At 40.0% G+C, this 27,611-nt stretch overlaps 1 protein-coding gene across 2 annotated transcripts in view; it reads left to right on the plus strand.

Moving 5' to 3' along the window:
* Positions 1-2,483: 2,483 nt before the first annotated feature.
* The window catches only part of ATP9B (ATPase phospholipid transporting 9B), a 2,296,170-nt gene continuing 2,271,042 nt past the window's right edge, over positions 2,484-27,611 (plus strand). For both annotated transcript variants that reach the window (XM_085605931.1, XM_085605930.1), the window contains exon 1: positions 2,484-2,667. In XM_085605931.1, the coding sequence (XP_085462057.1) occupies positions 2,582-2,667 (86 nt within the window). In that variant the 5' untranslated portion in view covers positions 2,484-2,581. The remainder of the gene's footprint in view (positions 2,668-27,611) is intronic.

Genomic DNA, 27,611 nt, shown 5'->3' on the forward strand with positions numbered 1-27,611 from the left:
GAAGCACTACATCTATGTATGTGGTTAAGTCTCAGGCTGTACGTTGGCATGATGCCAGGCAAGAAGTGCTGGATATGCAGCGATCTGCCTCTGATGATGAGCTAGAGCAATGGTCTAAGGAGGGAACATTGGATGATGAGGGCTGTTGGAGAAATAAGGACATGACTAAATGGAGATTGCCCGCAGCCTATTCACACCCTATGATTCACATAGCAAATGGGCCGGCACATGTTGGAGCTTCCTCAATAGCGAAGTTGCTTACGCAAGTTTGGGATCATCCAGAAATTGCCGGCACAGCTAAAAAGATAGTGCAGTCTTGCTTGATTTGACTCCAGTATAATCCTGGAAAGGGAACACAAAATCCAACAAGAGGGTTTGCCACACCAACTGCACCTTTTGAGGTTCTGCAAATGGATTACATCCAGCTTGAACGCTGTAATAACTTAAAGTATGTCATAGTAGTGGTATGTGCCTTCAGTAAGTGGATAGAAGCGTACCCTACAAAAGATAATACAGCTCTTACTACAGCAAAGGTGCTTTCAAAGGAGTTTTTCCCCAGATTTGGTGTTTGCCGACTTTTGTGGAGTGATAACGGACCCCATTTCATTGGGAAAGTTGTTGAGTACGCCTTGAAAGGATTAGGAATCAAGCAGACGTTTTATGCTGCTTTCTACATCGGGTCCAATTCACCTCCAAGGAAATGTCTGATTTTCTGTCTCAATCTGGGATAATACATCGTCGTGTGGCTTTATATCACCCACAAGCCAATGGTTTTATTGAACGCATGAATCTTATTCTGGTGGGGTGTGTGCAGTGGGCAGCAACCAACAGGATGGATGTGAAGGAGAGGTACAGAACATGTTGTGGGCACTTAGCACTACCCCCAATCTAACCTTGGGTAGAAGTCTGTTTCAGCTGCTATGTGGGAGACTTGCTACTTTTGACATGTGTTCTGCCTGGATAAGCAAATGAGGTTTGCACTTGAAGGCTGGATCAAATGAGAATGCTGTGAGTACATTTACCAAGTCCTCTGATCCGGGGGATGGAAAATGAAGCCAGGATGTTTCTGTGTTGAAGGTCAAAGTGAGAGTGGGTGATTGGGTGAGGATTAGGCTACCTCACATGGTGGCCAAAGGTTTGTCGTAATTCAGTCCTCCCATCAAGGTGCATGCCACCTCTCACTTTGAGGTGAGAGTCAATGGGAGAAGCTGATGGAACATATCCAGGATTTACACGATTCCTAGATATATGGTTTTGCAGTTGAGGCTCGAGAGTGTTTCTGGTACAACCGTGTCAGAGCCACTTCAGAGGTTGCGTTTTAAACGAAGATCTGTGAGTGATGGGGATAAGGATTCTCATCAGCATTCTCTACAACTTTCTAAACCATGCAGAAGTGATAGGAAAAGTGCCCCGCCAAAACGTTTGGATTTGTAATTTTGATATGGTGTTTCCTAATATGTTTCTCTTTCTGTTTTTTCTCTCTCATTCTCCTTTGTTTTACTTTTAATTATTTTTTTCTCCTATAAAAAGGAAGGAGGTGTTGTAGTAATTAACATATTCCCATGCTATCTCTTACTGTGATGTCAGTGACTTGGTTACAGAATGTTACGGTTTGAACACCAGGGACTGTTGCCGGTATTCTCTGGAAACTGTGGAGATGAACGGTCAATAAACGTAGTGCTCTTACACTTGTCCGTCTCAGTGTTATCACTACAATCATTACAAGAGTCCAAGTATTTATTTAGTAATGGACCCAAGACCAACCAAGTGGCTATCCGGCTCCATAGCAGCATGCAACTGCCAGACTGCTCCGAGCACGAGCCAGACCGTCACCCGGCAATCAGGTTTCCAAAAAGAACAAAAGAACATTTTAAATGAAAACATGAGAAAGAGCAAAGCTAAACAATCATTGGCAATTCTAAACAAAGCCAACCCATAATACATTTATTTCAAATTTGTGAGTTGGTCACCAACTAATAGTCTTCATTGGTTGACTAACCGTTGTGAATTTAGGCATCCTAATTCCCTCCCCTCCTATCTGTAGAGAAAATTCCAGAGAGGACCATTCGCCTCTACGGTGACAGTAATGATGAAATACATCTATCTACAGAGCGGGCAGTACACAGTTAGAGGACTAAATAAGTAAGTAGTGAATTGAAAAGTTAAACTTGAAAATATATCTACCGCTTACACTGGATCACTAGTTTATTTATTCTGACTCACTTATTAGTTCAGTTCTTCATCACGGTGTATTTCAAACTGAATATGAAATATCCGTTGGACGACCGTAACTGTGCATTGCTGGCAGGTGTCCAATTAGTATCCCCCGCATCCCGCCCCGTCAGCCTGCACTCTTCAAAACATAAACACGCGACCACGCTCCCACGTGACGTCAGGCGGCTGGGTGAACTTGCTGTCATGCGGAGCAGCAGAAGCACAGTCACTCGAAGAGTCATGGAAATAGAAGAAAGACGCTTCAATTCCTGAATCTGACAGCGGCCGACGCAGCATGTTAGAGAGCCTATGGTGACCATGCGAGTGACGTCACCCATAGCACAGTACGCGGCGGGGGGAGCAAAACATGGCGGATCACATTCCCCTGCGCCCGATGCGTAGCGCCCAGAAGCGGGCAGCCTATTATAGGACAGCAGAGAGACAGAGTAACAGGTAAAGTGTGCGACGCGCAGGGAAGTGAGGGGCGGGATTTGCGAGTGCGCAGGTTCAAGAGAGCATAGAGGACAGACCTGTGCGGAAGGGGGTTGAGGGGAGATATATATTCTACTGCAAGAAGAATTGACCCCCCCCCCCCGCTCATTGGTACGGCCCGCCCGAGAGTGTTTGGCACGTGGCTATCTCGGTTAGCCACTCATCTGCCACCTTAGACCCAGGTGAGAGGTAATGCTTGGCAGCACGTTGCTTTCAGAACCTCACCTGTGGTCAATCAGTGTCTTTGACGGAGATGTTTCTTAAAAGGCTACAGTTCAAATATGTGCACTGTGCTGCATCTTTCCTCATGGTAATTCAGTGTATTCTTGGAATATATGATGACTGCAGGTGTCTGTAGAACAAGTGGTGGATAAAGAGGGCATCCTAAGCAACTCCTCTCAGATGACCCATTCATCACTTTGGAGGGCCTCTTGGAGGCTGCTCTCGCTCTCTCTGCAGTGACGTTTTCCTTTACACCGTCAGACCTGTCTATGACAGATAACCCACGGTTGAGAAAACACCCACGTTAGTTTATCCTTTACGTTCAGGTAATACCTTAAGTAAAGTTCTTAGAACATAACCTCACTTAGCACTCCAGCCCTAAACAGCTCAACTAGTCAGCTGATTGCTTTTATATCACAAGCAGGCCCGACAGCTAATATGTCATCTTCCTGAACATAAACAATTTTTACAGTCGATTTGCTGTTTCTATGTGTGCTGCAGAATATCGCCTACTTAAGACCAGGTATTCCCTGGCAATATTCTTGGCGCTGTCCCATCCCTTATAAATATGGGGCAGTGTCAAAAAGCAATGGGTGTTGTGTCAGAACGCCCACTGCCACACCCCTTGCACGCCCTTTTCACCCTAAGTGTCTTGTAAATAAGGAGAAGGACTTAACGCCACCAGAACGTCGGAAAAAGTGACGTTCTGGTGGCGTTAACTCCTTGTAAATATGCCCCATAGTTTAAATATAGAAACTCTGTGAGTATGTTCTGCCTTCTCACTAAGAAGTAGCAGTTCTATCTAGTTAAGGTATCCTAGCACTGTTGAGAAGTGGTTTTGCTGTCCGCTAAGTCCTGACAAAAAAATGCTTGCACTGGCCCGCTAAGTACATAGCAGCCACTCCGAGTAGTACTTTTTGTTTCACCATAAGGTTTAGCAGCTCATAATGATTAGTTCCAAGGCCCTGGATCGTAAGCTGAGCATGTCCCAGAAGTAAAGGGTGGACAGTAGTGATTAATATTATTGCTTTCTTCCTTTAAGCATCCTCTGCTTTGGACCCACAAAGAAGAAACATGGTCAACTTCAAAAGATAAAAAATTATGCCACTTAGGTTGTGCGGGTATAAATCGCTGGGAACAATCTGTTAGCCTAGACCCCTACATTAGCAGGCTCTACTGGCTTCCAGTTGTCAAGTGTGAAATTCCATGCACTTTTTCTGATTTATAACATTGTTCATAATAGTGGCTTGATTTCTGGCAACCCTGGTTGGTTTTTTATACTCTCTGAAGATGTTTACATCAATGGGTAGAGACTGGCTGATTCTTTGATTCCTTAAAAAAAGTTCTAGAGGTTCTGTGGTGGAATCATCCATCTTGTGCCCTCAGGAATCCAATGGCCTCGCACAATATAATTAGAGTTTGAAAATGTAACTATTTTAACAAGACGGTTTTCATTTGTTTTGATCCAACTATCACCTGGATGTTTCTGAATTACATGCACTTTGAGAAGGCTCCTCACCGTATTACTATATGACCGCTGTGCTTTGAAGTGCGTGTTTACTCTCTCAATAAAAGTGTAGTAGCCCTGCTGAGAAATGTTTGTTGGATCATATTAAAAGTAGAGCCAGGGCACAAGTCCTAAAAAAGCATTAGCATAGCCAATAGGTCTCGCCTTTGGGACCTTATAAGTGTTTAGCCATGCAACAGTTTGTGTTGTTGCACCAAGGATATTGTGCTGCTTAACTAAATACTTATAAGGACCCAAAAGCGAGACCTATTGGGAATGCCAATGCTTGGATGCGAGGCGGAGGGGAGAAGGGTGCAAGGCAGAGAAGGGTGCAAGGCGGAGGTGGAGAAGGGTCCAAGGCGGAAGTGGGTGAGCGAAAGGCCTTGGAGAGATATCGAGGAACGAGGAAAAAGAGAGGCCAGAGGGAGCATATGTGACTGGAAGGAAGAGGCCGGGTGTGCAGAGAGGCCGCGAGAAGGGGGTGCAGGGCGAGATGAGAGCGGGTCAGCAGCGGGGAAACAGGTGGGGGCGAAGGGGAACAGGAATATATAGAGGCGGACAAGGGGAGGCCAACGAGCAGGAGAGAAGGGGAGATCAGAGGGGCGAGGAGGCGAAAGAGAGGGGGGCTAAGTGAGTGGGTGAAATGGGGAGAAGGTGGAAGGGAAGCGGCGAAAAGGAGAACAGGTGGCAATAAAGGAGGTCAAGGAAATCTGATGCTGGAGGGGAAAGAACGACAGATGTAGAGAAGCGCGGGGTGAGACTGGGTTGAAGGGAAGCCAGGGATCAATAGGAAAGAGGTGTGTAGCAAGAGGAAGGGGAGGAGAGGTGGACGAAAATGAGGGAGGAAGAAGGGATCACAACGGAGCCATGAAAGAAAAGTGAGATAAGAAGTGCAAAAAAGAGGTAAAGGGAAGGGCGTGGTGAAGAGGGGAAGATTCACAAAGCAGCGGAGAGACAGTAAAATGTTATGAAAGACGGTGTGCAGGAAGAAAGTGCAGGGGGTGGGATAAAGGTGAGAGAGAGGGAAGATCACAGGTTAGGAGGGATACAGAGAACCAAAGAGGATGGAGAATAGAAAGACCAGAAGAAACAGGGTGCCGCTCGCGCCAGGGATAACCGGAGGAGAGGCACAGATAACACGCGGAGAAGGTGCACGGCCGTAAAAGTAATACGGCCACGCATCCGTGAAAATCCTGGCTCACTGAGAACAGCAAAGCGGCCGCGAAAGTGAAGCGCGGCGAGCGATGCGCTTAATGAGCATGACGAGGAAAGCCATATGGCGCCCCTGCTCGTAAGCGCGCGCCCGCGCACATACACGCAAGCTGTAGGCCGGCCATGGTAGCATTTTTGAAGCCCTTACTAAAAGTCTCGCCAGACCAGCGCATGCGCTGGGTCAGGCGAGACCTAAAAAAGATAAGTGGGGGACTAACCAAGTTATGCCGTATGCAAGTGACATCATGGCACCTGCCATCACAGCGCATAACGTCACAATATCACACGTGGCATCACATGAAGTGACCTCACTGGAAGTGACATCACATGAGTGACATCAGGCATTAAGGCCTCACATACCTTTTTACAGGTATATCATGAGTAAATTTAAGCTAATTTTGACATTTATCAAATGAGATTTTGCATCGTAATTGTGCCAAAAAGGGGCACAACCCCGACTCAGTATCTTAGTCTCAACTAATATTTAGGAGAAGCATGGTAGTAGATCTGTTCTGCTTAATTGGGTGCAAAGTCTGCATTTGAAAATATTTTATGTGGTTAAGCCACATACTGCAGAGGTTTTTATGATGCTCAGAAAACCTCAACGAATAGTAATAATGGTAAGATAACTCTGGAGGTTAACGCTTTTTACTGGAGTGATCGGTGTTATGTGTAGTCCCAAATATGAATCAAACTAGTATAGAAGGTTATTTTGTCTCCTCCAAAGCACATTGTAATATCCAGATGAAAGAATTTTATTTTATGTAGATAGGCAAGTCTGTTTTTGCTTTCAACACAGAGATTCTTTTGTTAGTTGCAGTTCATAAATTGTAATCCTTCTAATATAGCAAAGTGAGTTATGAAGGATATGCAACTCTTATACCTTGTAACCCTCACTGTTTTATGTAATTCATTCTGTACATTGATTTACATACTTATATGATTAATTGTCAATGTATAATGTGTGTGTTACGTAAAGCTCTCTTGCACCCTGCATTGGGATGAGTCGCGCTATAAAAGAAATAAAATAGTGGTATTTAAATTATTTGTGTAAATGCTGGGACAGACCAACACATCTGACATTCTTACTGTGCATACGCTTGTATACAGGGACTAAACAAAGTCAAAAGCACCTGTGAAGTGATAAAAGCTGTGAACTTTTGCTTCCCCTCCGTTGCATTTGCATTTAAATATGAGGTTCCAGACCAGGTCCAATCAGGATACACGACCAAAAGAAGGCCTGTTGGGCTCCTTAACTTTGGCCTTTATCCTTGACCCATGAAAAAACAACAATTGATGGCAATGCTAAATCCATTGTGTTTTTTGCACACCATGCCATTCCAGTTTAAACCCAGCCATATGCAAATCAGTGTTGACCCTTCTCCCCATGGGAACAGTCCAGCCTGAACTGCCAGACCAGTTCCTCCCTGGACCAGAAACAAGCATCCCGGGACTGGTTTTGGGGTATCACCCCTCATCGGCCAAGCAAGCTTGATTCCAGTGGCATGCCGAGCACGGGACCCACGTCTGAGTATACCTGTCCCACTGATGGTGACTAATGCAGAAAGACCAATTGATGAACAGAATGCTGAACAATGTCAAACATTCACTCCAATACAGAGATCTGGGCCTTAGTCCATCTTTTTTGTGCTCACCATGCCATTCCATTTTAAACCCAGCCATGTGGAAATCAGTCTTGACCCTGCTCCCCATGAGAACAGTCCAGCCCGAACTGCCAGGCCAGGTCCTCCCTGGACTGTAAACAAGCATCCTAGAACCGGTTTTGGGATATCACCCCTCGTCAGCCAGGCTAGCTTGATTCCAGTGGCATTCAGAGCACGGGACCCATGTCTGGGTGACAAAATCAAAAAGAACAATTGATGGACAGAATCCTGAACAATGTCAAACATTCACTCCAATACAGAGATCTGGGCCTAAATCCATCGTTATTTTTGCTCACCATGCCATTCTAGTTTAAACCCAGACATATGCAAATCAGTCTTGACCCTTCTCCTCATGGGAACAGTCCAGCCCGAACTCCCATGCCAGGTCATCCCTGGACTGGAAACAAACATCCTGGCACCGGTTTTGGGGTATAACCCCTCATCATTCAGGCTTGCTTGATTTCAGGGGCATGGAGAGCACAGGACTCACGTCTGGGCATACATGTACCACTCTGGGTGACAAATGCAAAAAGATTAATTAATGGACAGAACGCAGAACAATGTCAAACATTCACCCCAGTACAGAGATCTGGGCCTAAATCCATCATTATTTTTGCCCACCATGCCATTCCAGTTTAAACCCAGCCATATGCAGATATGTTTTGACCCTGCTTCCCATGGGAACAGTCCAGCCTGAACTGCCAGGCCAGGTCCTCCCTGGACCAGAAACAAGCATCCTGGGACCAGTTTTGGGATATCACCTCTCATCAGCTTGTCTTGTTTCCGGTCCAGGAAGTACCTGGCCTGGCAATTTGGGCTGGACTGTTCCGATGAGGAGCAGGATCAAGACTAATTTTCATATTGCTGGGTCCAAACTGGGGTGACATAGTGAGCAAAAGAACGATGGATTAAACCCAGATCTCTTGACTGGGGTTGAGTGGTTGAAAAGTTTCAGCACTCCGTCCATCATCTTGTGTTTGGTACGTTCGCCCTAAGTGGCCAAGGGTATGCTCAGATGTGGGTCCCTTGCTCGCTGTGCCAGTGGATTCAAGCAAGTCTGGCTGAGGAGGGGTGATTAAGGGAAAGTGGTCCCAGGATGCTTGTTTCTTGTCCAGGTAGGACTAGGCCTAGTAGTTCTGGCTAGACTGTTCCCATGAGGAGCAGGGTCAAGACTGATTTCCATATGGCTGGGTCCAAACTAGGGTGGCATAGTGAACAAAAGAATTGTGGATTAAACACGGGTCTGTTGACTGGGGGTGAGTAGATGAAAAGTTTCAGCACTCCGTCCATCATCTTGTGTTTGCTAGATTGTTGGCTCAGCTGGAGGTGAAAAAAAGGAAGCCCCCCTCGCCGTCTGCACGTTGCTGCTTGGACTGGAAAGCAGGCAACCTGCAGGCGCTGCCGAACTTGTCTCGATGTCTGAAAATTACACCGGGACAAGTTCAGCTTATTTCTGTGGGGCCCAACGTCTTGGCAAGGTGGACAGCTTCTACCCTATGAAAATACTGGGAGGATGCTGTGTACCTCGACTTATGCCTTGAGTAGAGCAGAACCATGTATGGGATGTCGACATCCAAAATCATTCATAAATAGTGGATCAGTTCACATAAAGTGTGTGAACTGATTCCCTATTGATAAATAATTTTGGGTGCAAGCATTACATTCGTGGTTTTGAATATTACTCTGTGAGACTGAGAGCCTTAGCCAGGAAGCAATCGGCATGCACCATGACACCATCCAAATACATATATAAATATATATATATATATATACACACACACACATATATAGTAGGTGGTTATAGTTAGGTTCCAGTTTCCATAGGAAGACCATTTTTTGACTTGGCCATAACTTTGGCGTAGTTTGACCTATCTGCATGAAGTTTTCCCCAAAAAGTTTCAAGGTGGGTTCTATTATGGAAAGTTTGGAGGTGATCTGTGCATTGGGGACTGAGAATTTGGGGCGCAAAATAAGGTTATGTCTGTAATTTTAATTCCCAAAGGAACCTTTACCCACACCTACAGCCCGAACCGCTGAATGGACTGACACCAAATTTGGCAGGGAGGTAGATGTCGGTTCAAGAAAAGGCCTTTTGCTTATTTGGTGTAAATCAGTTCAGTAGTTGTTGAGAAATGTAAGTTTAAAATTATAGTACTATCTCTGGCCGCTGATATTTTGCAATGAATTGCAAATGCACAGGCCAAAGGGAGTGCTCTGATTGGCTGGATGCAATTTGAATCGAAATTTGCATTCGCCATTTCATCTATCGGGAACGGTTCCAGGGTCTGAAAATTTGTGTGAAAACCCACATAGGGTGGAGATACTCTGACCCAATGGTGGAGAAATGGGGGTATTAGTGACACAAGTTGTGTCCAAAATAGATTTTTTAATCACGTGAGATATTCACGACGATGACACAATCGCCAGCACGACCCCCGTGTACCATTGCGGGAACATTTGTGATTATCAACGTCGTCACGAATATTGGTGGAAATAAAAAAAATATATTAGTGAATCATTAATATGCATTGTTATAGAGATATTGATAAATGTTTTTATAGAATTATTTATATGGTGGGTTATCTACTTTCATGGTTAGAATTAATTACATAGTTATAATTTTTTTATGTGGTGGTGGCTATTGCATTCCTGCTTTTGCTTTCTGCTTTCGCAACGTAACCGATGGGATCATGATTACCGATGTCATCGTGATCTCCGGCCTCACCACGAAAATGGGAAATAGGTTTTAGAAATGTTTGTTCTAGAAATACACTAGAAAAACATGAGTTTTAAGTGTTCAGTAATGAACCCCTAGTGTTTAAAATACTGTAGTATGTGTGGATATACGTGCTTTACACTTTATGGAAAAGGCGCGATCATCGTGGTTAACGATGTCATCACGACATCCCGAATACCCGCGTCATCACGACATCCCGAATAACAGCAATAACGTAAAATAGGTCTGAAAGATGGTTTTTAAAGCAACTTAGTAGAAAAATATGAGTTTAAACATGCTTTGAAAGAAGTATGTATAAAGTAATATGTGTAGTGCAATGTTTAGAATGGATTTTTTTTCTATAATATTTTTGAATGTGTTGGTGGCCAATGAATGTCTGCTTTTCTTTTACGCTTTCGCAACATTTCTGTGGGCATCGCGATTACAAACGTCCTTGCGACCTTAGGTGTCACCGCGAAAAGATAAAATAGGTTTTAGAGATGATTTTTATAGAAAAACATGACTTTAGAAAATACTGCAAGAAGCCCCTAGTGTGTAAACATACTGTAGTATGTATATATATATGTGTTTTAGACTGTATGAAAAAGGCGCAGTCCTCGCGGTTAATGTCATCGCATTGACGTCGGTCGCCGCAAATATAATGTTTCTTTTTGTAAAGGTGGCTTTGATTACAGAAAGTAAAGTTAAAACAATATTTTACTAAATATTTAGACAAACTTTAATTTAAAAATTGTCTTTAAGTGTATTTTTCAGTATGTGAAATACATTTACTGATGACAGATTCACCACATTAAATGCGACAATGTTGTGCCGACTTACAAAATTGTTTAAAATTAAACCAGTTATTAATGTACTTTCTGATAAACACATATGAAATCAAAAAAGGAGTGGTATATAATATAAATATAATACACAATATCCAACTATAGAAAGAAAGTAGAAAGATCTTAGAGGTTCATAAAAATGGATGTTACAATTAAGGAATAGAATTGTAAAAAATCTTAGAAAAATAAAAAAAACAAAGGTTGCAGGGATATTATAGTTAGGAAATAGTTTTTGTTTTAAACTTGTAAATTCACTGAAAAAAACAGAGGTTATAGTTAGGCTGACATTTCACTCGTACAAAACCAGAGAAATTCAGGACTTATTCACCTACACAGTTATACACACACCAACTCAGATACTAACACATACATATTCACCTATACAGTCACTGACACAAGCACACACTCACCCATACAGTCACTCTCACAGTCACTCATTCACACATACAGTCACTTATATACTCCAACACTCAACTATACTGCCTTTCACATATGCAGTTACTCGCCCATATGCCACTGACATATCCATTCACTTACCGACACAGCCATGCTCACACTCACTCACCCATACAGCCCCTCACAGACGCACTCACAAACCCATACAGCCACTGATTCACCCACTCACTCATCCATGCAGTCACACACCCCCTCATCCACCCACACACTCTTACACCCATACACGTACTCAGACAACCAATCAATAACCCTTTCACCCACTCATGTACCTACTCTCCAACTCATACAGCCACTTACACACCCACTGACAGACTGATACAGACATTCACACAAATTAGTTACTCACCCATACATTCACAGAGACATGTATAATCGTTCACCTATACAGTCACGCCCCCACTGAATCATCCATATAGGCACTCATACACCCACTGATTCATTAATACACCTTGGTGTGTATATATATTAAACACTCATAAACATTTTAGAAACACTCACAGTCACCAGATGATGTCATCAGTGATGTAATTTGAGATGTCATCAGTGATGTCACTGACCATGTCATGAGTGATGTAAAATGTGAGGTCATAAGCAGTGCTTTGCGGGGGCATGAGTTATAGTTAGCTCAGCTAACTATAACTGCTGAATATCTATGGTTTTGTACGAGTGAAATGTCAGCCTAGCTATAATATCTGACTTTCTAAGGTTTTTTTTAACTCCATTTCCTAACTATAACGTCCCTGTAACCTTTGTTCTATTCAGTGAAAATATATATAGGGCTACAAGAAGGCAACAGAAACGCTTACCTGATCGCCGAAATGGTGTACTCTGGGAGCTGTAGTCTGCCGACGCAGACTACAGGATGACGTTCTGGTAACCAATTGCCTTCGCTGGGCTTCTACCAATGGAAGCACTATTGTCCATTTGAAAGGTGGCGGGGGCAGTACACAGTGTAAAGGCATTTGAGAAAGACAATACTTCGAAACGCGTCATGCCTCCTGTCCGCGAATAAAAGTTCTTCTCACTGGTCCCCTGTTGTGTCCCTTCGGTCTCTCTGGAGTGATGAGGAGCCTTTTCTTTGATATTTTGCGCGCCAGCCCTGGGTGTGCAGGAGAGACCTGTCTCGTTCTGTGGCCGGAGCAACAAGGGTACAGGCTGCAAAGCTTCTTTTCGTTAACCAAGGTATTGGTGTGCTCTGGCCCCCGCATCCAGGAACAGTGGAGTTTCGCTGCAGGCGGCAGTCCGTGACTGCACGGATGGACAAAACTCACTGTAGCTAGTCCTCGATCCCACAACATCCTGGAGCCGTGCGGTGAGACGTCGATGGGGGCCAAGGAGAGAAACCTTTTTCTGCACAGACACTGGGACAATTTTAAACTGCACCACACACGCTTGTTCACGGATTCCAGCACTTACTTAGGGTTACAAGAAGGCAACAGAAACGCTTACCTGATCGCCGAAATGGTGTACTCTGGGAGCTGTAGTTTGCCGACGCAGACTACAGGATGACGTTCTGGTAACCAATTGCCTTCGCTGGGCTTCCACCAATGGAAGCACTATTGTCCATTTGAAAGGCGGCGATGGCAGTACACAGTGTAAAGGCATTTGAGAAAGACAATACGTCGAAACGCGTCATGCCTTCTGTCCGCGAATAAAAGTTCTTCTTACTGGTCCCCTGTTTTGTCCATTCGGTCTCTCTGGAGTGGTGAGGAGCCTTTTCTTTGATATATATATTCAAACACTCTCCAAGGCAAACTTCCACAGGGTCCGATGACTCTGAAAAAACAGCACAGCCAGGCACCAGCGAGTTTGTAAGTAGTCCTACTTTATTCAATTATCATAATTCATCTACCAACAGTGCAGCAAAGAGACCAACCCGTTTCGGCCGAAGCCTTCAACAGGTTCATAGTTTCAGTGTGTAGACAATACATTAAAAGAGACAATTCCCTCCAAAATAACCACCGCTATGAAAAGAAACACACACATATTTTTCACTACACAGACAATTTTGTTACAAGTATTCAGTGATTCGCTACAACTGTCCACATGGCATATCCCAGTGTAATATATCATGCCCACAACAGTGTTTGAACCCCAATATTTCGGGTAGTTCATAAATCTACTGGATTTCTCTGTCACTCTAAATGACGTTAAAGTACACGTAGCCTAATAGGTGACAACAGTAACATTGATCTATTAAATTTTATATTTAAATAAAATCCACTGTAAAGTGTGCACATCTTTAACCAGCGTGATTCCTGAGTCTGTGGCCCAATCATTCTATCATGTTCTCAGTGTATTTGGAAACTAGTGAAAATAAAGTATCCAATAGGTGAGAAAAGAGAGATAGTAACAGGGACTATACAGGGTACGATCTGCTATATAATTAAATTTCATGGTTACATAGACAAGTGGGAACTTAAATGGATTTATCAGTATACATACATATGTGTGTATATATATATATATATTCACTGAAAAAACCATAGGTTTCACACACGTTATAGTTAGGAATTAGCATTTAAAAAACCTTAGAAATTCAGTGAAAAAACCATAGGTTTCACACATGTTATAGTTAGCTGGACATTTTACTCGTAAAAAACCAATGAAATTGCCCCGTTATAGTTAGTTCAGCTAACTATAACTCGCGCGCCCGCAATGCACTGCTGATGACGTCACATATTACATCACTCATGACATGGTCAGTGACATCACTCATGACATCACTGATGACATCTCAAATGACATCACTGATGACCTCACTGATGACATCATCCAGTGAATGTGTGTTTTTCTGAAAATTAAATATGTTTTATATATGTATATCTCAAGGTCGATGGAAGAATAAATGGGTATATAAGTGTCTAAATGGATGATTTGTTTTTAAAAAATTGATTGTGTAACTGACTGATTAAGTGTATCTCTCACTTTGTGTATAAGTGGCTGCATGGGTTGGTGAGTAGCTACATGGGTGTCTATATAGGTTAGTAGTTGTTTTTTTGAGTATCAGTCTGAGTGTCTGTATGGTTCGGTGGGGGGTATTACGTAGTGCATAGGTGCATGAATGAGTGACTCACTGTTTGTATGTGTTGAAGACAGCATGTGTGCAGGACTGTATGGGTGGATGAGTGTGTGTATGGGTGTGTTAGTGAGTGAATGACTGTCCCAATAGTGTCTTCAGGAGTAACTACATATGTTTTAAACTAGTATATGTGACTATTGGTGTATATATGTGAGTATATGTGAGAGGGACAGATTGAAAGAGTTCCTGTATGAATAAGTATGTGTTTCTATAAGTGATTGTTTAAAAGACTAAGTATGTGTAAGTTTCCGTAGAAGTAAGTGTGGTGGTGTGTGTATAACTGTATATGCAGGTGAATGTATGTTTGATTCTTTATTAGCACGAGTGACTATGTGTGTGAGTAACTCTATGGATGAGTGGCATTATGTAACAGGATGTATAGGTGTATGAGTACATATGATGAGTGAGTACATGTATGAGTGACTGTATAGGACTGTTGGTGAATGAGTGGATGTGTATGTTGATCTTAGAATTACTGAAGAGCTTGTTGTAACTGGTATTGGTATGTCCATTGTTTTGAAAATTTTAGTCTCTATTTTTGAATGTGTGTATCAAAGCTTATATTAAGGTGAGAGGAGGTCTGCCACTCTATCACAAGGATGATGTCATCAGTGATGTCATCAGTGATGTCATTTGAGATGTCATCAGTGATGTCATGAGTGATGTCACTGACCATGTCATGAGTGATGTAATATGTGACGTCATCAGCAGTGCATTGCGGGCGCGCGAGTTATAGTTAGCTGAACTAACTATAACGGGGCAATTTCATTGGTTTTTTACGAGTAAAATGTCCAGCTAACTATAACATGTGTGAAACCTATGGTTTTTTCACTGAATTTCTAAGGTTTTTTAAATGCTAATTCCTAACGATAACGTGTGTGAAACCTATGGTTTTTTCAGTGAATTTCTAAGGTTTTTTAAATGCTAATTCCTAACTATAACGTGTGTGAAACCCATGGTTTTTTCAGTGAATTTGCAAGGTTTTTTAAATGCTAATTCCTTACTATAACGTGTGTGTAACCCATGGTTTTTTCAGTGAATTTGCAAGGTTTTTTAAATGCTAATTTTTTTTTTTATTCTTCATTTTTTTCAAACATATTTTTAATTTAATTTTCTTTCATTTTATAAAGACTATGCTTAAATTTTTAAAATCCTTAAATATTTTTTTTTAATATATTTTTTAAAATAAACATGTAAAATTTATTACCAGATTTTTTTTATTTTTTTTTTTTTTTTTTTTAGTACGCGTACCGTAAGCTCACGGTAAGCGTACGGTTTACGCAACGTCCGTAATCTATCTACGCTGCTTGCGTATAGTTACGCAATTTGCGTAACCGCGCGTACTGCGCGTGGGACGCGTGCGCGCTTACGCCACACGCGCACGTTACGCGGAAGTGCCGGGGAGTGACTGTTATGCGCATGCGCGGAAGCGCGTGTCTTTTTTACGCGCACGCGTACTTTTTGCCGTAAGCGTACCGTAAGCGTACCGTAAGCGTACGGTAGGTCATGTGATCATGAAACACAACTTTTGATTGGTTGAAAGTACTTTCAGTTCTAGAACTCTCCTACACCACACCCATTCCCCTCATTTCTGCTTGTGATCCCTTGGGAGAAGGAGCTGGTTTGTCTTTGGGATACGATGGCAGAACAGCAGAGCTCTTCTGAGAGTGAGGCTAGCACCAGCAGCACTGTCTTGAGGCAGAGAGCGAGGAAAGTAAAGCCTTCTTATGTTTGGGATTATTTTACTTTTCCAGAAGGCCAGCAAAAGGTGAATGCACCCTTAGTTACTTGCAAGCTGTGTAAGCGTGTACTTTCTAGAGGTAATCCTAACAGGAAGTATTCCTTTGGGAATCACACCATGAAGAGACACCTCCAGGATGTACACAGAAGGACACATGGTCATCTTTTTGGAGGTAACTCTTCAGAAAGACGAGCCAGTACATCCACAGCAGCTCAGCCTGGACCATCACCTGCAGGGCTTACTCCTTCTTCTGCAGGTCAGGTGAGCCCTTCATCTGTGGGGGGAGAATCTCCTTTTGCTGGCCCTCTGGAAATGAACCTTCGATTTCGGAAGGTTGATATTCATTGCACATTTTGTAAAGGTCTAATTTGTCATAGGGAGACCAGTGTTTCCCTAGTGAACAACAAAATAGATCAGCACATTTGTAGCTTTGAATGATTTTCCCATGCTTCCTTTCCTCTGTCCCTGCATGAACACAACGGTTCTTTTAAGAGCCAACCTTATCTTCCATCTTTTTTTTACTTGTTTTTAAAAACTTTTTTTTTTTTTTTTTACCGTACGCGTACGGTAAGCGTACCTTTTTTTTATTTTTTAAAAAAAAACACTAAAAATCATTTATCACATTATAAAGTCCTTGAGAGACTACAATTTTTATTATTGACTTACCATACTCACTCAAAAAAATATTTATTCATTTGTTTTTTTTAAAAAATAGTTTTTAAAATGGTTGTAGTTTCCGAAAATTTTCTATATCGATCTGAAAATAAAGAAAAAAGTATTAATATTTTTAAACCATTTAATAATACAGTACACATATTTACATTTTTTACCAAAAAATATTTTTGCCTTATTTTTGCTGTTTTCAGAATAAATTGCATTTCACTATTAATTGTGAAAGCAATTGCATTCATCATTTTACAGCGGGCAAAAAAAATTAACAATCACAAAGATTGTATTAAAAAAGCCCAGAATCTCTTCTCACTTAAACTTATCATTACAGAAATGCATATTATTCTAAAAAAATATCATCTAAAAACAATACTTTTTTCTTTAAAATACCGTCTGATATGTTTGTTTGAGAAGTATAATCACAATATTATATCTCAAATAACTCCAAAATACATCTGATTTTATTTCCTTTAGGCCAAATAGTATTTTTTTTTTTTTTCCTGGAATAAATTTCCAAGGGAAATCCATTAAAATTCTAAAGTTTAATCTGTCCAGATCTCACCGATTCTCTGTAACATTTTGGTTCACGAAAATTTTTTGAATAATTTATTTAGTCCACAATAGAATTGCTTACTTTTCCACATGGCCAAATAGTAATTTTTTAAATCATTTTTGAAAAAAATTTCCAATGGCAGTTCAATAGCATTCCAAAATTTAAAATGTGCAGAAGTTACCGATTATCTCTAAATTATTGGTTTTTCAAAATTGCATTAAAAATTAAAAAAGTCCACATTACAATTGGTTATCTTTCCTTTAGGCCAAATGATAATTTTAAAAATATTTTTTCTACAAAATTGCAATGGTAATCCAGTAAAATGGTAAAATTATTTTGTCCAGATCTTGCCAAGTCTCTCTAAAATTTAGGTTTCAGGAAGATTAGATAGGAATTTGCTAAATCAAAAGGCAAACGTTGTTTGAAAATCAATTGGGAATCATTACACAGTGTCCAGCCTTTTTCACATTTTAGATAAACTGTGTAATGTCCAGAAGTAACAGTAGGTCCATCATGGAAAATTATTGCAACAGTTACAAAAGTTTTTCCTGAAATTGATAATTGCTGTCCTGTAAACTTCTTTATTAAAGTATCCAATTTTGATCCATCAGCTCTACATCGTTGCATCATTAAAATTACATACTGTCCGTATTCCCTTAAAATTAATGTTGATAACATGTCAGAATTACACTCACCACATTTCATGCTATGATTAGCATCTTTAACTAATTTTGCAAAAGTGACTGTTTTACTCTCTGGCAATGTCAAATAAATAAACCTTTCATTATCAACAATAGAGCCACATATATTATAACAATTATCACAACTATGTTCCCATTTATAAGAGAGACCAAAAAAAATGTCAATGGGAACTCCTTCTTCTTCCACTACCTGAAGAAAATACATCAAAAATTCGTGTGCATCTTGCTGTTCATTTTGAGAAAACTGTGTTCGTCCTGAACATACATCTAAAAGTTTTCTAATGTCAGTAGCACTTTCTATTTGAGTTTTATCTTTACTCAGCTTTTGAAAAAGGAGACTCAGCTCTGAACAGAATCTTTTTCCCTGATTTACTATTATCTGCTCTTGCAAACTTTCCAGATAAAATGCAACATTCAGCACTACATTTGCATAGCAGTTGACACCAGAGCTATTTTCAAAATGACATCCTACAACCTGTTCTTCATTTTCCTTTTTCTTTTTGCTTGCAATTACATCACTCCTCTTTTTTTTCCTCTTCTCTATATGTTCATTACAGATATTCTCATTTCTCCTTTTACGAGAAACTACACGTTTCTCCAACACAGGATACTGACCTAAATGAGGAGCATAGCTTCTTCTTAATCTATTATACTCCTTTACACAGTTTGTATCAGCACTAACTTTTGAGTCATCAAAGTCTATCATGAATAAACCTGATAATGTTTTGACTCGTGACAAAGCTACATATGCCATACCTTCTTTGAACACAGTTGAACCAATGTTCACAAATGCACAATCTACAGTCAATCCTTGAGACTTGTGAATAGTTACAGCATATGCTAGAGAAAACGGAAACTGCTTCCTACGTACATATAAGTCTTTCACAAGCATAAAACGAACTGTACAACGACAAATATCTTTAACTTCTTCTATCTGATCAAATTTTATTTTTAAACATTCAATTCCTTCTTTTTTCTGATAATTAATAAAACCCACAACTCTTCCCATTGCTCCATTCACTAAGCCTTTCTCAACATCCAAATTTCTCCTTAAAAACACTCTACAGTTCATGCAAACATATAGATTTTTTTCTAATCCTGCTGTTTTGGAGATGTTCTTCTCTAGTGAGTCCAATTTATTTTTCAGTTTGCCTGTTACTGTGACAGTAATTCTTCCATCCTCAATTTTGTCCACTGCTTCCAATTTCCTGATGTCTTCCTTTTCCAATTTCAAAACCTCCTCATTAAATATTGAGCATTCACGTAGAGTTGGCATTAAGCAGATGACACTTTTGTTTTCTGCAATATTCTTGTATATTTTCTCTGCAACTATTTCTTCCTTTGGAAATAAATTATGTAGCAGCCGACTCTGTAATGCTTTTTTCCCAACTTCTGTGAGTATTCCAATCCTGATATCTTTCAGAATACTTCCATATTCTTCATCGTTTGCTTGCCTCATATTAGTTGTAAGTTCCTTGTACTCAAAGAAGGACCAAATATTTGTATTTCCAATGCTTCCCAATGACTTCTTCGTGTCTTCATGTGTCACAGTATTAAACACTGGTTGTCCTTTAACTGGAGTAAGTTGCAAAAGATCCCCAAAAACTATGACGTGTTTTCCACCAAATAACACGTCATAGTCTGTCTTCAAAATTTGCTGCATTCTTAAATGCACAAAGGCAAGCATTAAGTTCGATACCATGCTCACCTCATCAATAATGAGAACTTGCATCTTCTTCAATACTCTTGAAACTTCCAAGGATGCTTCTCCAGTTAGCATGTTGAATTGTATTTTGTTCTCATGCTCCACTGGTAACATTAGCAAACGATGTAAGGTGATTCCTTTTATGTTATATGCTGCTAACCCAGTTGGAGCAGTAACCACACAAGACAAAGTAGAATCCGTTTTTTGCTTTAGGTAGCTTCTGATGACTTTAATTAGGAAACTTTTTCCAGTGCCAGCTTGTCCGCTTACATACATCCTGATTGGATGAAATGATGTGCATGAGCACTCTTTTTTGATATGTAGAAATCCGTGATCAATTTTGTTTTTGATCTCTTCATAAATTTGTTGCTGCTCTTGATTCAGTTGTCTTTCCAAATTTTCTAAGTCTATAAATTCTTCTTGACCTTGATTCATAGCCGTTTCCACTTCATTCATGGCTATTGATGCTTCATTTTCAACGATTGGTTGTCCTAGGGGATCTTGACTGTATGTTCCTGAACTTTGGCTGTCCTGAGAACTGTCTCTAGCTATTTCTGCTGCAATTGTAGTTTCCTGTTCAATTTCTTCATTTAACATTTGCAGATAAGTTGAGAATGTACTGCATTGTATGCTGTCTTTACAAGCATTAAAAGAATCTTCATAGCTCTGGAATTCTCCCAGTAGTTCATCCTCTGTACGCCATGGTTTAAACAACTGTAAAAGAGCCAAGTAGTAAAATTCTTTCTTGTCGGTAGTGTCGCAACTCAGCTTCCGGTGATTTATCAAACTTCCTTTGGTTTGCTTCACCAAACATCCTTCTTCACCAACAACTTTATATTTTCCACTGTTGATGTCTTCTGCAGCTTTCCGTGAATAAATGTAGTTCTGTAACACTTCATAGAGACACATGTTCTCCAGATGATGACTTCTCTTGGGATAATATGTGTCCAACATGTTTGTTTTCAATATATCTGTACTTTCTGGGTCATTCTCAGCCAAATATTCAATTTCTCCAACAGATTTCAGTACCCGATTTCTCATTGCTGCAAGGCCTAAACTTGCCCAAATTATTCTTCTTGACTTCGAGTAGAGACTTGCAGAAGATAACCTATCTGAACATTCGTAGGATCCAATTTCTCGATGCGATAACATCTTCAAACTGAAACTGTACAGCTTCTTACTGACAGTCTTCTCGTGAGAAATCTCTTCCCACATTTCCTTCAATTCTGTTTTTTCTGATTTCGTAATGTAAGACGTTACATATCGAGCAACAGCAATGGAATTGTCAGCAACATACTGTATATCCATGTTAGCGTTCCACATGGATAAAATGACTGGGTTGTAGTCATTTATATTTTTAGATTCTTCTTTTCTTTTAAGGTTGTAGGTATTCTTAGGTGATTTTCTTGTGATAGTATGTCCCACAGCTGACATAAAACTGTTGACTCTTCCATTTGAAAGAACAGGTCTAGGAAATCCAAATCGACATTTAGTGTAGTATTTTTCTTTGCTCTTGTATTTCCGTCGACAGTATTTTCCACACCGATGACTTTGGAAACGTAGAACTTGCTCCTTTAACTTGTTCTCTTCTGTGCTTTTTGGTATAGCACATGTTGCATATTCTTCAATGTAAGATAACACTGCTTCATCAGTATCTGTTCCAAACTTTGGGGCATCCTTGATCCACAGCAGCATATGAATATGAGGAGCACCTCTTGCCTGGTACTCTTTTCTCCAAAAGAAATCCACTACTTCTCCAAGGGGTGGATTTTTTTTATTGCAGATGAAGGACATCATAGCCTCAAATCTATGATTGAAATATCTGCAAACATTAACCGGATCCAATGAGCACAGTTCTCCTGCTGTCTTGTATTCGATGTTTTTAATGTTTGAATTGGCCTCTCGTAGAAAATCCAGTAAATCATCCCAAGCGTACTCGGCACAGCTTAGGGTAAGGAACCATGTTGGTGTTCCTAAATTGCGTAACATGCATTTTAGTTCACCATGGCGTCGGTACCAATATTCATTTGTCCCACGCTGACAAGCCATCAGATTGATCAGTTGTGTTTCCAAATGATCATCTCGGTGCTGCACTTTCTCCATAAAATCCTTAGCAGACACATTTTGTAAATGTACTCCACTTTTTAAAATGTGATTTACTGCATAAGACAGTGCAGACAAGTCGCTTTCAAATAAAAGATGGAACAAATAAGGAATACTTTGTCGAAATCTGGGATCTTCAGCATATAGTCTTGTAGTTCGATACTCTGAAGCTGGAATCTGTTCTGGACGTTCATCGTATCGTCCTCCTTTTCCTTTAGGAAACAGCTGGGGAAAACATCGAGCTTCCAAGCTCTCCTCCCATACACTCACGGGATTTCCTTTTGCTTTCTTCATCTGAAAGAGATCAATATTGTCTCCCATAACTTCTTTCGAATGGAGAGGATGTATGCTAAAATGTTCATAAATTTCTTCTTCCTTTGACTTGTCCACTTTTTCAATTTGTCCAGTTGGTGTTTCTGTGTCTCCTTGTAAATCTTCTTCTTCTTCTTCTTCTTCTATATAAATTGATTCATACCATTTGTTATTTTTTTTCAAATACAAATTTGCTCTTTGTACTTTCTGCACATCTACCAGCTCCTGCCAAATCTTCTTATTCTTTGTAGGTACACCATTAACCAGAATAATTAATGGTTCAGTTTCCAAAGTATCCGCATCAATAGTTTCCATATTTTTTTTCAAATCCAAGGGCAAATACACCACTCTACCTTTTAAACCTCTCAGTAAATCTGAAGGAGGTAATTTACCAGTTTTGGGCTCCATACGTACTATGGTCTGGAACGGATGAACACATTGAATGAGTATAGACTCATATGTATTTAATTCAGAAAGTTCAGCAGGAATAGCATCCAATTCTAAATTATTATGTACAGCTCTGGTCGGCATTCTATTTTCCTCTAACTTGTTATAACAGTATTTACAAATACGCTGATCTTCACCCAATTCAAAACAATTTTCTAGAAATATATATGTGGCAAAATCCTTCCACTTATAATTATCTTCATTTTCACTCTTTCTGTAGAGATCAACATTCCTAGTTTGTTTTCTATAATGAGTTCTGCGGCAACAAATACAAGTAAAATTTGGTCTTTCATTAGAGACTATTGCAAATTTTGTTATGTGATCATTAAATGTGTTACTTACAGAGGGTTCTACATTCTCTTCCACTTCTTCCTCATTTACTGTGTCCTTCTCTGCACTGTTTTGTTCAGGACCAAAGTAACAAAACTGAATTTCATCAACAACCTTCTCTACATCTGATACCGTTCCTCGGAACAGAGCCCTATTCAATTCATTTAACTTTATTGCTGGACTTTTGGCAAAATACAACCGTCTCACAAACTTTCTCATTTCAGTATGATGAACAGCCAGCATCCTAAAATGATGGAAAACACTATTGCACACTTTTCTAGATAGACAAGCAAGAGAATGACCCTGCAAACCAGTATTCTCTCTCACTCTGCATGGATCCAGACTTTGAAGCACCTTAATCTTTTGTTTTACACTTTTTTTACTATATTCTCTTAGAAACTCTCGAAATCTGTCAATAGATTCCTGACGCACAGTGCAAATACTACTACAATTCCAAGTGTACACTGGGGCTTTAGGACGTCTCCCCATTGCCTCATCTGCCATCACTTGTACCTCATCTCTTGGAACCATTATCTCCTTCTCCATTATGCAACCATTTTTTACTTCGTATGAACGACCTCTGGTGTCAACTGCATGCAGCAAACTATTACTTTGAAAATAGCTCTCTTCATTAAAAAAAGGTTCACTACTTGAACTATGCATCCACTTTCCTAAAAACACTTTACAAAAGTTTGTTCTGTTCACTACTCTTTTGCTTTTGCTTTGTGATTTCAGTACATTAACCATTTTATCTAATGTACGCATCCTATTCAAAATTAATATGAATAGTTTCCTTTTTAATTCTAATGCTTTTGCTGCAATGGCTTCAATTTCTTTTTTTCTCTTGTAATATTTAGCCTTTTGCTTATATTTCTTTATATCCTTTATCAAATTGGACATAACTCTTCTCTGAAACATTTTTCTACGTATCTCTTTAAATGCTGTTTTTCTGTTTATGTTAAACTTTTCAATTGCAGAAGGTATATTTGCATTAACTAAATTCTCAATTTTTTGCTGTTCTCTATGTTTTGTTACATTTTTCCGAGAACAGACATTTTGTACATTTTTCTTTGTTTTAAATATTTTGTTTAGGAATTGTTTTTTTTGCTTACCAGAAGATTTTTTCTTTTTCCCAACATCAGCATCTTCTACTAACTTTGGTCCTCCAGTTGTCTTCAAATATTGTTTTTTTTTTAGCGTTTTTTGAACTCGAGATTTTGTAGGCATCTTAAATTTTGTTCACTGTTCTTCAGCAATACCTGAAAAAAACTAAAAAAAAAATCTGTTATTGTATTTAAATATATTACTACATTTCTTTTCACAATAGTCACAAAACGAAATTTCTTTGCCAATTTGAATGCACACAAACTGCTCTTTTTTTTTGGGCAAGTGAAAATCTCTTTTACAAACTGTCACATTATGAAACCACTTTTCAGATTTTTTAAAAAGCCCATGTCCACAGTGCTACACTCCAGCAAGGGCAACCAGCCTTAGTGATGCTGAATGTATTTGCATTACAGACTTAAACCTGAAAACCCCACTGGCTTGTAAATACTGTGCATGACTATACACGGCAAGGACATGGGTGTGTGCTAAGCCTCTGCTTCTTCCCCCAAAAATTCGCTCCCCCTTTCCATCTAATGCAACTGTGAAATCACCAGAGCAAGACGCAATAAATCTCTGCCTATAATTCTTCTATGCACACAGAGTCATGTTTTCACATTAGTCCCAAAACGAAATTTCTTTGCCATTTTGAAAGCACACTTACTGCTCTTTTTTTTTCGGGCCAAGTGAAAATCTCTTTTTACAATTTGAAATCACTTTTACAGACTGACACATTATAAAACCACTATTTTTGATTTATTTAATTGCACGTGTCCAAGCTGTTTTTTTTTCAGACCACCACCATGTGTATTCTCTGTGACTGCCTACACTCCAGCAAGGGCAACCAGCCTTAGTGATGCTGAATGTATTTGCATTACAGACTTAAACCTGAAAACCCCACTGGCTTGTAAATACTGTGCATGACTATACACGGCAAGGACATGGGTGTGTGCTAAGCCTCTGCTTCTTCCCCCAATAATTCGCTCCCCCTTTCCATCTAATGCAACTGTGAAATCACCAGAGCAAGACGCAATAAATCTCTGCCTATAATTCTTCTATGCACACAGTCATGTTTTCACATTAGTCCCAAAACGAAATTTCTTTGCCATTTTGAAAGCACACTTACTGCTCTTTTTTTTTCGGGCCAAGTGAAAATCTCTTTTTACAATTTGAAATCACTTTTACAGACTGACACATTATAAAACCACTTTTTTTGATTTATTTAAATGCACATGTCCAAGCTGTTTTTTCAGACCACCACCATGTGTATTCTCTGTGACTGCCTACACTCCAGCAAGGGCAACCAGCCTTAGTGATGCTGAATGTATTTGCATTACAGACTTAAACCTGAAAACCCCACTGGCTTGTAAATACTGTGCATGACTATACACGGCAAGGACATGGGTGTGTGCTAAGCCTCTGCTTCTTCCCCCAAAAATTCGCTCCCCCTTTCCATCTAATGCAACTGTGAAATCACCAGAGCAAGACGCAATAAATCTCTGCCTATAATTCTTCTATGCACACAGAGTCATGTTTTCACATTAGTGCCAAAACGAAATTTCTTTGCCAATTTCAAAGCACACTTACTGCTCTTTTTTTTTCGGGCCAAGTGAAAATCTCTTTTTACAATTTGAAATCACTTTTACAGACTGACACATTATGAAACCACTATTTTTGATTTATTTAATTGGACGTGTCCAAGCTGTTTTTTTTTCAGACCAACACCATGTGCATTCTCTGTGACTGCCTACACTCCACCAAGGGCAACCAGCCTTAGTGATGCTGAATGTATTTGCATTACAGACTTAAACCTGAAAACCCCACTGGCTTGTAAATACTGTGCATGACTATACACGGCAAGGACATGGGTGTGTGCTAAGCCTCTGCTTCTTCCCCCAAAAATTCGCTCCCCCTTTCCATCTAATGCAACTGTGAAATCACCAGAGCAAGACGCAATAAATCTCTGCCTATAATTCTTCTATGCACACAGAGTCATGTTTTCACATTAGTGCCAAAACGAAATTTCTTTGCCAATTTGAAAGCACACTTACTGCTCTTTTTTTTTCGGGCCAAGTGAAAATCTCTTTTTACAATTTGAAATCACTTTTACAGACTGACACATTATGAAACCACTATTTTTGATTTATTTAATTGCACGTGTCCAAGCTGTTTTTTTTTCAGACCACCACCATGTGCATTCTCTGTGACTGCCTACACTCCAGCAAGGGCAACCAGCCTTAGTGATGCTGAATGTATTTGCATTACAGACTTAAACCTGAAAACCCCACTGGCTTGTAAATACTGTGCATGACTATACACGGCAAGGACATGGGTGTGTGCTAAGCCTCTGCTTCTTCCCCCAATAATTCGCTCCCCCTTTCCATCTAATGCAACTGTGAAATCACCAGAGCAAGACGCAATAAATCTCTGCCTATAATTCTTCTATGCACACAGAGTCATGTTTTCACATTAGTGCCAAAACGAAATTTCTTTACCAATTTGAAAGCACACTTACTGCTCTTTTTTTTTCGGGCCAAGTGAAAATCTCTTTTTACAATTTGAAATCACTTTTACAGACTGACACATTATGAAACCACTATTTTTGATTTATTTAATTGCACGTGTCCAAGCTGTTTTTTTTTCAGACCACCACCATGTGCATTCTCTGTGACTGCCTACACTCCAGCAAGGGCAACCAGCCTTAGTGATGCTGAATGTATTTGCATTACAGACTTAAACCTGAAAACCCCACTGGCTTGTAAATACTGTGCATGACTATACACGGCAAGGACATGGGTGTGTGCTAAGCCTCTGCTTCTTCCCCCAATAATTCGCTCCCCCTTTCCATCTAATGCAACTGTGAAATCACCAGAGCAAGACGCAATAAATCTCTGCCTATAATTCTTCTATGCACACAGAGTCATGTTTTCACATTAGTGCCAAAACGAAATTTCTTTACCAATTTGAAAGCACACTTACTGCTCTTTTTTTTTCGGGCCAAGTGAAAATCTCTTTTTACAATTTGAAATCACTTTTACAGACTGACACATTATGAAACCACTATTTTTGATTTATTTAATTGGACGTGTCCAAGCTGTTTTTTTTTCAGACCAACACCATGTGCATTCTCTGTGACTGCCTACACTCCAGCAAGGGCAACCAGCCTTAGTGATGCTGAATGTATTTGCATTACAGACTTAAACCTGAAAACCCCACTGGCTTGTAAATACTGTGCATGACTATACACGGCAAGGACATGGGTGTGTGCTAAGCCTCTGCTTCTTCCCCCAATAATTCGCTCCCCCTTTCCATCTAATGCAACTGTGAAATCACCAGAGCAAGACGCAATAAATCTCTGACTATAATTCTTCTATGCACACAGAGTCATGTTTTCACATTAGTCCCACAACGAAATTTCTTTGCCAATTTGAAAGCACACTTACTGCTCTTTTTTTTTTCGGGCCAAGTGAAAATCTCTTTTTACAATTTGAAATCACTTTTACAGACTGACACATTATGAAACCACTATTTTTGAT

Source organism: Triturus cristatus, chromosome 5_1 (assembly GCF_964204655.1).
Source record: "Triturus cristatus chromosome 5_1, aTriCri1.1, whole genome shotgun sequence".
Classification (NCBI taxonomy): domain Eukaryota; kingdom Metazoa; phylum Chordata; class Amphibia; order Caudata; family Salamandridae; genus Triturus; species Triturus cristatus.